General features: G+C 44.0%; 1 protein-coding gene across 10 annotated transcripts in view; it reads left to right on the forward strand.

Annotated features, from left to right (window-relative positions):
* USP34 (ubiquitin specific peptidase 34) overlaps window positions 1-13,653 on the forward strand; it is a 103,017-nt gene that overhangs the window by 37,581 nt on the left and 51,783 nt on the right. For 7 of the 10 annotated variants that reach the window (XM_071582180.1, XM_071582188.1, XM_071582187.1 and 4 more), the window contains exons 8-18: window positions 231-292; window positions 5,874-5,955; window positions 6,047-6,139; window positions 7,873-7,998; window positions 8,364-8,493; window positions 9,047-9,082; window positions 9,436-9,566; window positions 9,989-10,599; window positions 11,011-11,225; window positions 12,829-12,944; window positions 13,032-13,159. In XM_071582180.1, the coding sequence (XP_071438281.1) occupies window positions 231-292; window positions 5,874-5,955; window positions 6,047-6,139; window positions 7,873-7,998; window positions 8,364-8,493; window positions 9,047-9,082; window positions 9,436-9,566; window positions 9,989-10,599; window positions 11,011-11,225; window positions 12,829-12,944; window positions 13,032-13,159 (1,730 nt within the window). The remainder of the gene's footprint in view (window positions 1-230; window positions 293-5,873; window positions 5,956-6,046; window positions 6,140-7,872; window positions 7,999-8,363; window positions 8,494-9,046; window positions 9,083-9,435; window positions 9,567-9,988; window positions 10,600-11,010; window positions 11,226-12,828; window positions 12,945-13,031; window positions 13,160-13,653) is intronic. The other 3 variants (XM_071582182.1, XM_071582183.1, XM_071582190.1) reach the window with 1 other exon arrangement.

The raw sequence follows: 13,653 nt of genomic DNA on the forward strand, positions 1-13,653 counted from the left end.
CACATACCTGGTTTCATTGCTGGAGTGGGGGGAGTTTTGTCACATCATTTAATTGCTTAGAAAAGAAAATTCATCCTTATTGCCTGCTAGAGTAGCTGTTCACAAAAGCCATTTCCAGTGCTACAAAAATGTGTTTACTGTCACTAATGCTGTTTTGAAATGTAAGAAAATTACCTCACTAAATTCTGAGATGAAATTTTAATTTTTTGTCTTCCTTTTTCTGACTGTAGAACCAACTTCACACCTTCAATGATGTGTGTAATAATGAGTCATTAGTTTCAGACACAGAAACGTAAGTAGGAACCTTATTCTGAATCCTTGGGGTGTGTTCTTTGATTCTCTCTGTGGTTGGTTGGGGTTGCACACAGTGGGCAGTGCTGATAATATAAGTTAGTTATTAGAAATATTCTAATCAGGGGGCTACTAAATGGCTTTAAAGAGCAACTTTAAAGTGTTTCTCAATGTTTCTAGATTAAAATGTAGACTCAAGGTAAGCTTTAGACAAATGTATGTACTGAGATCATAAATCCCTGTATTTGGCATTGTCTCAATTGTGATGTATCAATAAGAACCAGCTAATTCATATTTAATTCATACCATTTTTGCCATCTTCTCATGTCTCTGGATTATTTATTTCTCCAAGGCTTGTCTTGCCCTCCCTGGCTCCCAGCCCTGTCCTTAGTTCTCTGCAGAGTTTGAGGCAGTGCTGCTGTTCTCTTCTTCCAAGTCCTTATTTAATAATCCAGCTGTGATGGACAGTTGTAAAGGGAACCTTGGAGAAGATTCACCTGTGGGATTGTATTCCAGTGAGGAATTGTGTTAATTTGGGTTGTAACTGCCTGGAATTTAAACCAAAGTATGTACTTCAGTAGTTGAAATAACAATTCTTGTGGAATAACTGTAAATTCTGGGATTTTACTGGTGATTCACTTTTTACATTTCCCTTGGGACAAACCTCAGCTTTATCCACTTCTTTCCTCTTTCCCTCCTATTAAGAACCTGCCACAGAGGTGTTTCTTTTTTAGTTTATCTGCTGAAACACGTGGTGAATAAAGTGGGTTTTAACTGCTGGTAACATCAACAGGAAGTTATTCTGCCACTTAAACCTAATAAAAAGCTGTTGGGTTTTGTGTGCCAAATGCAACAAAAGAAGGAGAGGGAAGGGTGCTTGGATTTCCCTGCAGGAGAGCAGATGTGCTGTGCAAGAGCATCAGAGTTATTTTAAAGCTAAAGGAAATGGTCAGATTCTCCTTTGGGATATTACTCTCTTGGCAAGGGTATCTGTAAACAGCCTGTCATGTGAAAGGAATGCAGCAGGAACAGAAAACCTTCTTTTCCACTTTTGTACTGGGTGATTTAAAAAAAAAAATCAAGATTCCAGTTGTTCTGGGGTTTTACCTGAACAGGGGGTTGGAAATCAGTGTCAGGTGTTGCTGCTCATCTTCTGGTACTTGGAGTCACTGGTGTCTTCCAGGCAAATAACCAAAGGCCAGTGCAGGAGGATGGGGAATGTCTCACTTCTGCAGTTTGCTCAGGTCAAAGCTTCCCTCTCATTACAGACCCTGCTCAGGAGAAATGTTTGGATGAAAAGGCACTTAGGGAATTGGCAGTGACTGAATGAGCAGCCAAAGGAAAGCTTTTCATTCCTATTTTCTTTCCTTGGTGGAGAAAGGAAGTCTTAAGATTTCTTTTGTCCCTTTTCAGCCTCTGCAGATTTACCCAAGGAAGATGTTTTGCATTATGTCTGGTCATCCCCATTCTATGTTTTGACTTTTCCAGACGCATTTGGAACTGTCAACCTTTGGGATTTCTCCTTCTGTATCTTGATAAGGTGGGTTTGCAGGAGGTATCTTTTTTAAAAAAGGAAAAGCTTGCAGTTAGTCCAGCTCTTCCCTGTTGTTTGGAATTACCATCAGGATTTTTTAGCTAATACTTTGCAGCAGTAGCTTCCCACCTTCTCTGCATTTTTGCAGATTTTTCCATGGTAAGACAAGCTCTAAAGCATCTTCTGTGTAGGAAAACCTTGGATTTCATGAGTGGCACTTGGAAGCAGCAGAAGGCTCAGCAGAGGAGCCTGTTTTCTGGCTCTGAGTGTTTCTGTCTCTTGAGATTTCCTTTCCCTGCCTCTCTTCTCTGGGTTGAGGCTTTGTGTGGTCCAGATGTGGGCGATGTCTCAGTGGCTCAACTTCACCATGTCCCTCTGAGATGTCCTTTTCGTTCAGCTGCTCCTGAGGCACAATCAAACTCCTTCCAGTTTGAGGGGCTGAAGACATGAAATCTGCTAAGCCCAAAATGAGACTGAACAGAAGAGTCTTCAGGTCTTTGAATAAGCAATTCCCTAAACAGTTTTGCTGATGTTGGTGATGTTGTTTTCAGGAAGTGAAAGATTTCTGTTTATTTTGGGTGCTCTTTGGACCACCAGAGGCAAAAGTGTTGTTCTTTCCTTGCTGAGGACGCTGCAGCTTCTGGAAATGCCTCCTGTAAAGGGATATTCTGTTGGCTCGGTGTTTGGGTGTCGCGTTTCAGGCTGACACTGAGCTGACTTCCCCCTCATTTCAAAAACTTGGTTGCCCTCACTTAAAGAGCTTCCTACAGAGCAGTTTCAGGTATCCAAAACTCCTTTCACCTGTGAACAGAAGGATCTGAACTCTTTCTTCTCCTTCCTTGCCCTCTCTTTCCTTATTTATTGAGATACCTGCAAGTTTTGTGTTGCTCTTCCCCTTCCCTGCACTTTCTTACCTTGTGTTGTTAACTCTTGCTTTCTGTTTTTGTCTGCTCACCAGCTCAGTCATGGCAGCACCATTGAAACACCTCTTCCCTCTCTCTGTTCCACATTTCAGGGACCTTTTCAGATTTTCCCTGAGAAAAAACAACCCAATAGTGAGTTTTTCCCCTCAGCTCAGTGTTCCTTTGCAGTGGCCCCTCTGCATTTCTGCTGCTGAAGGTCAAGCTCAGGGTTTCCCATCTGGGGTAGGGGCTGTCTCAGTGGCTCTGGGGACAATCGTTGGTGTCCTTCCTTTGCAAGCTGCCACTTGTGTTGCTGCATTTTCTCCCTGAAGGTGTCACAGTCTGGTTTGCAGTGATGTGGCCTCACTCTTGTGCTCCAGCCAGCTCTGAGCTGGTTTGGCTTTGGAGCCTCTGGGGAATTGTGTTGGGAACTGCCTGGGTGAATAAATAAGGGTTTCTCAGGGGGGTTACTTGGCTGTGGGGTTTGTTCATCTTGTGGCTCCCAAGTGTTGCACCACAGCCTTGGACTGAAGTGCTTTCAGGACTTTAACTCTCTCTTAAAGTGAGGCATTCTTTGACCTACCAGGGAAAGGCACAAGCTGTAGTTTCCCTCTGGATACTTCTATTTGTAATAAAAATATTTTGTAAGTGCAGCTCTCAAACATCAGGTTACATCCCAAACTCTCTTCCTTGCAGTCTCCTGGAATGCCTGGGGAAATTAATGCCAAAAGTGCTTGAATTCCATTTTTTGGAAGCAAACCAGTAATTTTTGACAGACGTGGATTCTCAATGAATTCACATTAAAAAATCTAGGGAGGAATTGAGTAAGTGTGGTGTACATTTCCACTGTGGGAGAGATTTAGAGACAATTAAACCAGAGTAGCTGCTACCTTTAACTTTTCCTTCTCTTCTCCTCCTCCCTCAGCCCCAGCACAGACCCAGAGAGGGTATCAGGTTCTTTAGATGGCTTTCCCTCCTGCTATCCAATTATTAAATCCATGAGAAATAGCTGATACATGTTACTCCCAAGGTGAATTTTCTTACTGCTGGGGTCTGTATGATTTGGTATCTAATTTGTAAAACCATTCCTTGTAGTGCTCCTTCCATGGGAGAGGGGAAAGCACATCCACTCTTTGATCAGAATGCAGGATTTTCACTCTCACTGTTTCCTGTGATATGAAAGAGGAACATTTCTTAGGAAAACCTTCCCTGGAGTGGAAGTGTTTGGGAAATAGGTCAGGCATCCTTCATGTGCCCTGAAATTTGCCTTTTTGGTGAGTCCTTGGATCTGCTATTGCAAATATATCCCTTAGGGAACAGAACACTTAGTGCTGGAACTGACTTGGTCATTTGAAAGGTGTGCCCTCAGCCAGACTTTGTGGGAGGAACAATTCCCTCTGGGAAGCAATAAGGCTTCATTCTGCCTTTCCCCAGGCTCCTCTTGGTTGTGGCCATGCTCACCAAATCCATATCCAAGGGGTGTTTTCCCTCAGAAGTCTGAGATGTCATTTGGCCACAGCTGAGCTCCCCAGCAGGAGGAGTTTTATTCCCCCTGGGAACACACCCATGAGCAAAGTCATTCCTTCAAAAGAATTAGCCATTATTTTTCACAAGAAACGTTGCAGATTAAAGAATGTCATAGTAATTTAAAAAAAAAAGGTAAAGGAATTCACTCTGGAAGAGAGTTTTTGTTCTTTGAAGGAGCTAAAATACAACACGTGACTGGGTATAATCCTGCTGACTCAGGTTGTGTTAGACAGAAATCCAAGTCTGTAAGACTTCAGAAGTTTGGGCATCTTTTGGGTGCTGGGGGGATGGCTGGGTGTTGGTTTGCCTTTGAAGTGAGGCTGTGGGAAGGCAGGTGGAGCTGGGATTCATGGAACAGATCCAGCTCATCTTTTCAGCCCCTCTTGGGCAGGTCCATGTCAAACCGACTTCACAGTGTGAGAACTAAGGGATTAATAAGCATTAATAAGCCATAAGGGATGCCAGTTATTACTTAAATATTAGAGGGTATGACCTTTTTTGAACAATGTAAGAATATTTGATGGTCCGTCTCCTGGAGTCAGAACAGAAGGGGCCAGTATAGAAACTGGAGCAATGGGAGCCTTGCTCCTTGAGTCCATCCATAGGGATCAGGCACCTCAAAACCATGGGAGAACCGACAGGATGCACCTGAATGGTGAATCCTGGTTTGAAAACCTACGAAGGCAATCTCTTTTTACCTGAAAGGTCTTATTTTCTTCATGTGGATGATAAAGATTGGCAGTGCTGGGTGTCAGTAGTGTCCATAAACATGACACTGGTTGCTGGGGTGAAAATACCTTCCTCAGGTCCCGTAGGACACCCACCCCTCCCTGCCATCCTCTACTCCCTGGGGAACAGAGGGCTCTTATTGCAGGGCCATTTACACCCAAGACTCAGCTTTAAATACTGGCATGTCCCCTCCTGGCTTCTGGTGCCCAAATGTGGGTAAACAAACAAAAGAAGGAATGACAAGGAGCTTACACACCAGTTTCCAGGCGGGTGGAAGTTGGGCTGTTGTTTTGGAGCACTCAGTTTCCTTGTGCCAGTTGCAGTGTTTGCTGTGGATGGGCAGGATTTTCCCTGTTTGCTGTGGATGGGCAGTGGGGACAGTTCCCTGTTTCTGTGGATGAAGCCAGAGGGCAGTTTTGAAGGACCTGTGTGTAAGTCTGACCATGTAAATCAGAGGGGTTTAAGCTGGATAAGTTGCTATTAATGTGAGAGAATCTGAAAATACCTAAATGGTTTTCTTGGAAACATCCTCTCTGTCACTCCCACTTGAGGTCCATTTCAGTAGCTCTGGAATTTCATGATGGACTTGGCTTAGCAGAGCCAGACCTTCCCTGGGGATCTTGGGAGGTGGTGGCACATGTTTGAGTGTTACCCAATCAAATGGGGGAAGGTGCTGCTGCTCCAGAGGGCTGAGTGGTGGGAGATGTTACTGTTTGCCATTGCAGTCTTCCAGCTAAGGAAAAAGCACTGGAATCATTTGCTTCCTGCTTGGAAAAATGAGCAGTGAGTGTGGTTTGTGTTCAGAAGGGGTTGTGTGCATCCCTGCAGGCCTGGGGGAAGAGCACAATGTCAATATTTATTACAGGTGATTTCACTAATTTCCTCTCCAGGTCCATTGCAAAAGAACTTGCAGACTGGCTGATCAGCAACAATGTAGTTGAGCACATTTTTGGACCAAATTTACATATTGAGGTTTGTATTCCATTATTGTTCTTTTGGTCTAAACATGGAGCAGGAACTTTTCGTTCCAGTAAACCTTCAATGTGTTCTCCTCCCTTTGCAGATCATCAAACAGTGCCAAGTGATTCTGAATTTTCTTGCAGCTGAAGGGAGGCTTAGTACTCAGCATATAGACTGTATTTGGGCTGCAGCACAGGTGGGTATGAACTGCTTACAATTGCAGGAGTGATTTAAAAAAAAACAAAATAGAAAATGGCAAGTTGATTTTGGTTTACATTCCTGAAGTTGAGTTTTTTGCTTTTTCTTACCTGTTTGAGCGTTTTGCTGACCAAAAATTGAAGTTGGGCAATGTGCCACAGTTGCTAAGTTGTTTATTGGATGCAAAAATTGACCTTGGCTACTTTTACAGAAGGAAAAATGGCAGTTGTGTAGCAAGGACTTTTCATCAAGAGTGGGGGTGAGGATTGTCAGGTAGTTGTAATATTTTTTACTCCAGTGTTAAATTGCCTTTCTCCTGGGTGTTGTAGCTTCCATTTCTGTTATTCCTGGTGGGGACAATCAGGTGAAAATTGTGGCAGTGAAGTTTACAGCAGTGCTGGTGGTAAAGTCTGTGGAAGGCACTGAAATTTTATTTTTTGCTTGCTAAACCTGGAAATTCTGATAGGCTTTTTGCCTTCAGGAAGATTTATTTGTGTGCTGCTTTTAATGGGTTGCTGTGCTTTTGCTTTTAGGTGCTGACATTTTTTATGAAGGGGGTTTGAATCCAGCAGACATTCTGATTTTTTGAACAGGCACAGGGAATGTACTTTTATATGAGTTAGAACTTGAAGAGGGTTTTTTATGTGTTCAGTAGTTCTTTGGGATTTGTTTCAAACAAATCCTGCTGTACACACACTGAACCCTCTGTACTCTACTGTCGTTAAAACGTGCAGGTGGAATCTTCGTAAATGCTCATTAGAACAGAATTGGCTCCAATTTTATGTATTAGACTAATTAATAATTGCTTATTCCACTTACATTTTTAAAGCAGTGTTTTACTTTCCCTGATGTTTCCACACTAGGTTAGACCTGATTTTTTAATATATTTGATACTTCCTAAAGAATAATTTATTCCCTAAATTAAGGAATGCATTTTCCACCTTTTAAACCAATTTTTGGATTAAAATTTCTGTTCCTTGGTTGAAAAACTTAAGATGTTTAGATGCATCTTTGTATGGAACCCTCCTGATCTCACCCCATAAATGCTGACATGGATATTTGAATGCCTGGAAGGCAAAAGAAACTAAATGAAGAATAAAAATAAGCCCTTTTAAGGTGCACATGTGATAACCCACATTAAGAATTTCTTCTAGAAGCTTCCTGTAACCTTTAATTTATTTTTTGAATGCAAACTTAACAAGTCCTTTTAAGTGACTGAAAAGCACCCAAAGAGGAACTACTGGAGCACTGTCTCTTTAAGGTGGAAATGGAGGAGTTGGCCAAACACATCATCACATTTTTTGACATCCATTGCTGGAAAGACCAAAGAATTCTTTATAATCCTCACACAGGTCACAGGGTCTGTTCTCTGACTCTCACAGTGGCCTGGAGTGTCTTTATCTGTATTTACCACTGTTAGTAAGGTGCAAATACTGCTTTCCTCAGGATTTAGCATATAAAATTATATTTTAAAGTGATATTGAAGGAAGTTCAAATAGAAAATAAACTTCCAGTTCTTCTTTTCACCATATCCTTACACCTCAGATGCTGTTACATTCGATTCCACTAAACTGTAGTGTCAAAATTAGCTCAGTCCAAAGTGCAAACCTGTTGGGAGTTGGGAAGTTTTGGGCAAGTGCTTCCTGAGAACTTGTGCAAGGTGTTTAACTGCTGCTCTTTGGCCCCTCTGTGGTGGTTTTGGTGCTCACTGTGCTGTCCCTGTGTCTGTAGCTGAAGCACTGCAGTCGCTACATCCACGACCTGTTCCCTTCTCTGATCAAGAACCTGGACCCCGTCCCGCTCCGGCACCTCCTCAACCTCGTCTCGACTCTGCATCCCAGTGCCCACACTGAGCAGGTAAAACAGACAGCAAATCCCTGGAATGATGGGCAGAATGACTGAACAGCCACTGTGGTCTGGCCTTCCTGCAGGAATGCAGGGAAAGGAATATTCCCTATTGCATTATAGGAGTAAATTGTCATGTTTCTGCATTTACACTTTTCTGGCTTTTGAATTACAATTTTTAGAGATTTTTGAAGGCTGCATGACCACTGGTGGAAGATTTTAATTTCCTCTCTGCAGTTCCAAAGTGCTTCACACAACATAATTTCGTCCATTCCTTTATTTTGCCGAGTTTATTTTGGTGTATAGAAAGATTACCAGGGTACCTTTGTGTCCCAAACCTGCTGCTTAATGACACTGTTCCCTGGTTTTGTTTCCAGACCTTGTACTTGGCCTCCATGCTGATCAAAGCCCTGTGGAATAATGCACTGGCAGCCAAGGCTCAGCTGTCAAAACAAAGCTCCTTTGCATCTCTACTGAGCACCAACCTGCCCATGGGAAACAAAAAAGGTTTGTGGTTTTCCAGTAGGATCTGGGAGTAAAATTCTGAATTGGTTGGACAAAAAGCAGGTATAGAACTCTTTGCTTAAAGGATTTTTTAGAAGTGTCATGCTGGCATATTTTTCAAGCAGAAAATGGGGATATAGATGAAAGCATTAAAACTTGGTGAGTGTATTTGGAGAGCTTTGCTTCAGCTCCATTCTGTCTGTGTAGCTTAAGTAGCCCTTTTTCTTTTAAAAGTAGTATTTTCTTCTCAAGTAGTGTTTTTTTTTCCTTAATTCAGAAGATTGATCAGTTAACTGTTCTTGTTCCACTGTACATCTGTATCTGGCTACATAAAGTCTTTTTCCCTGGTTTTTGGTATTACCTGCTGTTTCTGGTTTGTTTATTTTTCCCTTGGCTGGGTATTTCCCCACAGTCATTACTGAAGGTGCTGAGAAGCCACTTTACAGTAGTTTCCCTCCCTTTTTCTTACTGCTGATTTTTATGCATCATGGACAACTATATGCTGACAAAAAGGGGTTTTAGTCACTTACTTTTCCATCCTGCTTTTTCCCCTCAGAAGAAGAGGAGCTCAGAAGAGCAGCCCCTTCACCTTGTAAGTACAGCTTTACAAGTGCACCACAATCTGGTTTTGTTGATGCTTCTGTTTAATTTCAGTGGAAATGCTACTAAAAATCTGAATTGATGTTTTTATGAGAAGGCAAATGGAAATTACATTTTGTGTAGAGTCTTCTAGGAAATTTGTGTAACTATGCTTTGTACTGGCAAGAAGAGACATCAAAAGACACACTTTGTATTGAAGTGCTCAGTGTCCTAAACCAAATATTTAGAGTTCAGGTACACTGGTTATATCCCTGTTTGCTGGGGGAATGCTCAACATCTGAGGCAGATTTTAGATTCCAGTTCATATCTATCACACAATAACTGGGCACTGTGGTTTTGATCCAGGGTCCCCAGCAGCCAGCCCTCAGAGCAGTGACAACAGTGACACCCACCAGAGCGGGGGCAGCGACATAGAGATGGAGGAGCAGCTCATGAACAGGACAAAGCACGTCCAGCAGCGCCTCTCGGACACTGAGGTGACAGTGGCAACCTGGGCTGGGAATTGGGTCACTGAGCTGCCTGTTACTGCCTGTGGAAGTGGTTTTTTACCTGTGATTGTTTCCAAAGCCCCTCAGCGTTCCTGCATGTAGGTGGTGTTGCAGTTGGATTAATGCTCAGTGAGGAATGGGAGGGCACATGGTCCGTGTCATGCAGTGACTGCACATGCAGAGCCTGCACACCTACCTGATATGGGCAAGGTGATGCCAAAAATAGGGTGTCAGACCTGAGCCTTGCCCAGTGCACTCTGTCCTGGCAGCCAAATGGAGAAAGGCTGAATGAATGAAATAAATTAATGAACCCCCCAGGTTTGAAGAACAGTGTCAGAACGGTGTGAGTCAGGTATTTGCAGTGCTATCTTATTTTCCCACCAATCTTAAAATCCCCCAACTGCTTGCAGGAGTCCATGCAGGGCAGCTCTGACGAGACAGCCAACAGTGGTGAGGACGGCAGCAGCGGGCCGGGCAGCAGCAGCGGGCACAGCGACGGCTCCAGCAACGAGGCCAACTCGAGCCGCGCCAGCCAGTCCGCGGGCAGCCCCGGCAGCGAGGCGCAGTCCGAGGACATCGCCGACATCGAGGCGCTCAAGGAGGAGGAGGACGACGAGGAGGAGGAGCGGAGCCACGGCGCCCAGAAGGGCGGCCGGAGCGTGGATCTGCGCGGCAGGAAGCTGGAGGCGCCGGCGGGCATCTGCCTGGGGGACGCCCAGGGGGCCGCGGAGCGCGGCGGCACCGCCAACGGCGCCGGCAAAGAGCACGGCTTCGACAACGCCGCGGCGCCGCCTGGGGATGGCCGCATCCGCATCCTCGACGCCTGCGCCCGCGACACGGAGCACGGCATGGCCGGGGACATGGGCACCGCCCACATGGCACAGGGCCCGCAGGAGTCCTGCATCACCCACACCGGGGACTTCCTGGGCGAGACCATCGGCAACGAGCTGTTCAACTGCCGGCAGTTCATTGGGCCCCAGCACCACCACCACCATCACCACCACCACCACCACCACGATGGGTATGCAGCTTGGCATTCCTGCTCCTTCCTTCTACAGCAGCAATTAAAGTGGGAATAAAGTATTCTAAGTGGGCAATTCTGTTTTACAGAGGTGATTGTCATTGCAGATAGTTACGCAGGGATCTGGTTTGTTAACACCTGATCAAAGGTTTCCCCAAAGTTTTGGTATGGAAAATAGCTAAGACAACATTTAAAAATGCTAAAACTGCTGTGAAAAAAATGCTATATTTGGTTAATATTAAAGAAATGAGGCTAGTGAGGCCTCTGTGGTGGTCTTTCCAATTCCTCCACGGCCTGCTGTTGAGACAGATGATTCCTCCTGCCTTTGCTGTAGGGCCATGTCTGCTCACTTGCAGCCTGCCATGACCAGCTCCCTCCCTGCCATTGCCCATCGTGCCCCTTCCCTTGCAGGCACATGGTGGATGACATGCTCAGTGCAGACGACGTGAGCTGCTCCAGCTCTCAGGTCAGTGCCAAGTCAGAGAAGAACATGGCTGATTTTGACGGGGAGGAGTCGGGCTGCGAGGAGGAGCTGGTGCAGATCAACTCCCACGCCGAGCTCACGTCCCACCTGCAGCAGCACCTGCCCAACCTGGCCTCCATCTACCATGAGCACCTGAGCCAAGGTGAGAGACTGGCAAACATTGCACTTCCAACTCGGTTTTATGATTTTGAATCAGTCTCCTGTAATTAAAATAATCACATTATTTGAACCAGTTTTATGTATTTGCCCAAAGAAACTGTGGTGACTGCTGAGCACTTGCTGTTTCTCCAGCCTTCATTTTTGTATGTTTAGCTGTGCTCATCTTTTAAATCTCCTCCCCTTTCCCATTTCTGCTGGAGCTTTTAATGCAAATTAAAACAAATACGGGCACTGAAGAACCCAGTAAGTTCTAGTTAGTTACTAGTTCCTAGTAACTTTTGCTGATAAATTGCTAAATGCCAGATTTGATTTTATTTTCCTCTCTGAAACCTTTTGCAGTTGTTGTTCTGGTTGGTGGGGTTTACTGTGGTTCAGTACATTTGTCATCATAAATTAACCCAGAAATGAATTAACCATAACGGGCTCTAGAGAAGATAATTCTGGGAAAAGGAGTTATATTTTAATTTCATATTTTTGGGAGTTTGCTGTAGAGGGCTTTTTATGCTGTTTCATCTTACACTACCAGATCTTCTAGTTTACTTCTGGGTGCAATTTAAGATGCTGCTAAAACACTTCTAGGAATTAAATTATCTTTCCATATGCTTTATTTTTATCCTCCTTTTAAACATAATGGTGAAGGTTTGGGATTTTTCTCCACTGTCCTGGTAGAACCAACTTTGCTGTATCCAGCAGACATTAAACCCAGTGCTGTTTACATATTTTCCTGAAACAGTTGAATAAGAAACCTCTTATAATACTTTCAGCCTGACATTGAAAATTTGCATTTTCTTCTACATGCAGAGTTGAATGAAGTACCAAAACTTTGTAAATCAGCATCTTTTTTCGGTATTTTCCATAGATATTCCTCATCTCACTGAATGCCCAAATCACTGCTGGAGCAACAATTTGCAGTGCAGATTATTTTTGACACCCCTAGTATTGCATGTGCAAATAATTACAGTGCTCTGCACAGTCTAAATTCCCCACTTGACTTTGCCACATGAAAATAGTGTCAAACAGGAGATAAATGAATGGTGCCAGCTGTGGGCTGGGAAAGTGGAGGGAAAGTGTCTGTCAGTGTTGATGGAAACATGAGTTCCTACAATCCTGCCCTTTGACATCACCATATATAAAAAGGAGGTTGGTTTTCCTGGTTTTTTAGATGGAGGGAGTCATGTAGAATGAGGAGAATTCATTGAAATGGGCTTTTTTCTTGGTTTCCAGCCATGGTGGTTGTGTAGATAACTCCCTTTGGACCACAGCACTACAGAAAGGCTGAAAAAATAATTTAATTACAATTTGAATTAAATTAAAAAGCAATTGCATTTGCAGTCCTTCAGTGCTGTTTTTATTGCACTTTGCCATTAGCCAAAAGCAGTGTAAATATTGGCCTGACTGCCCTGTTGGCTTCTTGGACGGTCTTTAAGAACCCAAATGTGAAAAAAAGCTGCAGTTACAATGTTGTTGCACTTTGAACTCAGCAAGTTAATAAATAAAGTGTGTTGTTTTATGTGCACTTAGGGAATAGTGTTCAGTTTAGATGGTTCCTTCTCCTTATTCAATAATGGTCTTTATGTTTTGCTCAGGACCAGCAGTTCATAAACATCAATACAACAGCAATGCAGTGACTGACATTAATCTGGATAATGTTTGTAAGAAAGGAAACACCCTGTTGTGGGATCTGGTCCAGGATGAAGATGCAGTAAGTTCCATTCCAGAAAAGACCATTTTTTAAAAAAAAGACAATAAATCTGTAGCATTCACTGGCCTTCCTCTGTCCTTGGTGCAGATTCACCTCTCTGAAGGGTTAATCAATGAGGCAGAGAAGCTGCTCTGTTCCCTGGTGTGCTGGTTCACTGACAGGCAGATCCGAATGAGGTTCATTGAAGGCTGCTTAGAAAATTTAGCAAACAACAGGTAACTTTGGCCAGAAATCAGCTGTTTTCACAACGTGCCAGAAATCCAAGTCGGGTCTAACAAATTATTTCATTTTACAGGAGGACAAGGTAAAGCAGACAAAAGCAAAAGCATAAAAGGGTTTCCAAAGGGTTGTGGATGTTTCTGGTGTCCCATTGTGTACTATTCCCTGGGTGCCCTGAATTCCTCATCTTGGTGCATTTGTGTGTTCTCCCTGCTGGGCATCACCTGCAGAGAACTGGAATTGTGAGATGAATTCCCAGTGCACTGAGATCCTGATCTGACTGCGTGTCCAGGGTGTGGCATGTAAAGAGTTGGGAGTGTGTTCAGATACAGAAAACCCCTTGGCTGACAGGATGGCAGATCCCACAGGCACAGGGAGGAGAGGATGGAGCAGCTCTGCTGGGAGGGAAGGCTGGGAGAGCTGGGTTTGTTCAGTCTAGAGAAGGGAAGGCTTTGGAGTGACCTCATTGTGGCCTTTCAGTGCCTGAAGG

The sequence above is a fragment of the Pithys albifrons genome, chromosome 2, assembly GCF_047495875.1.
Source record: "Pithys albifrons albifrons isolate INPA30051 chromosome 2, PitAlb_v1, whole genome shotgun sequence".
NCBI classification, from domain to species: domain Eukaryota; kingdom Metazoa; phylum Chordata; class Aves; order Passeriformes; family Thamnophilidae; genus Pithys; species Pithys albifrons.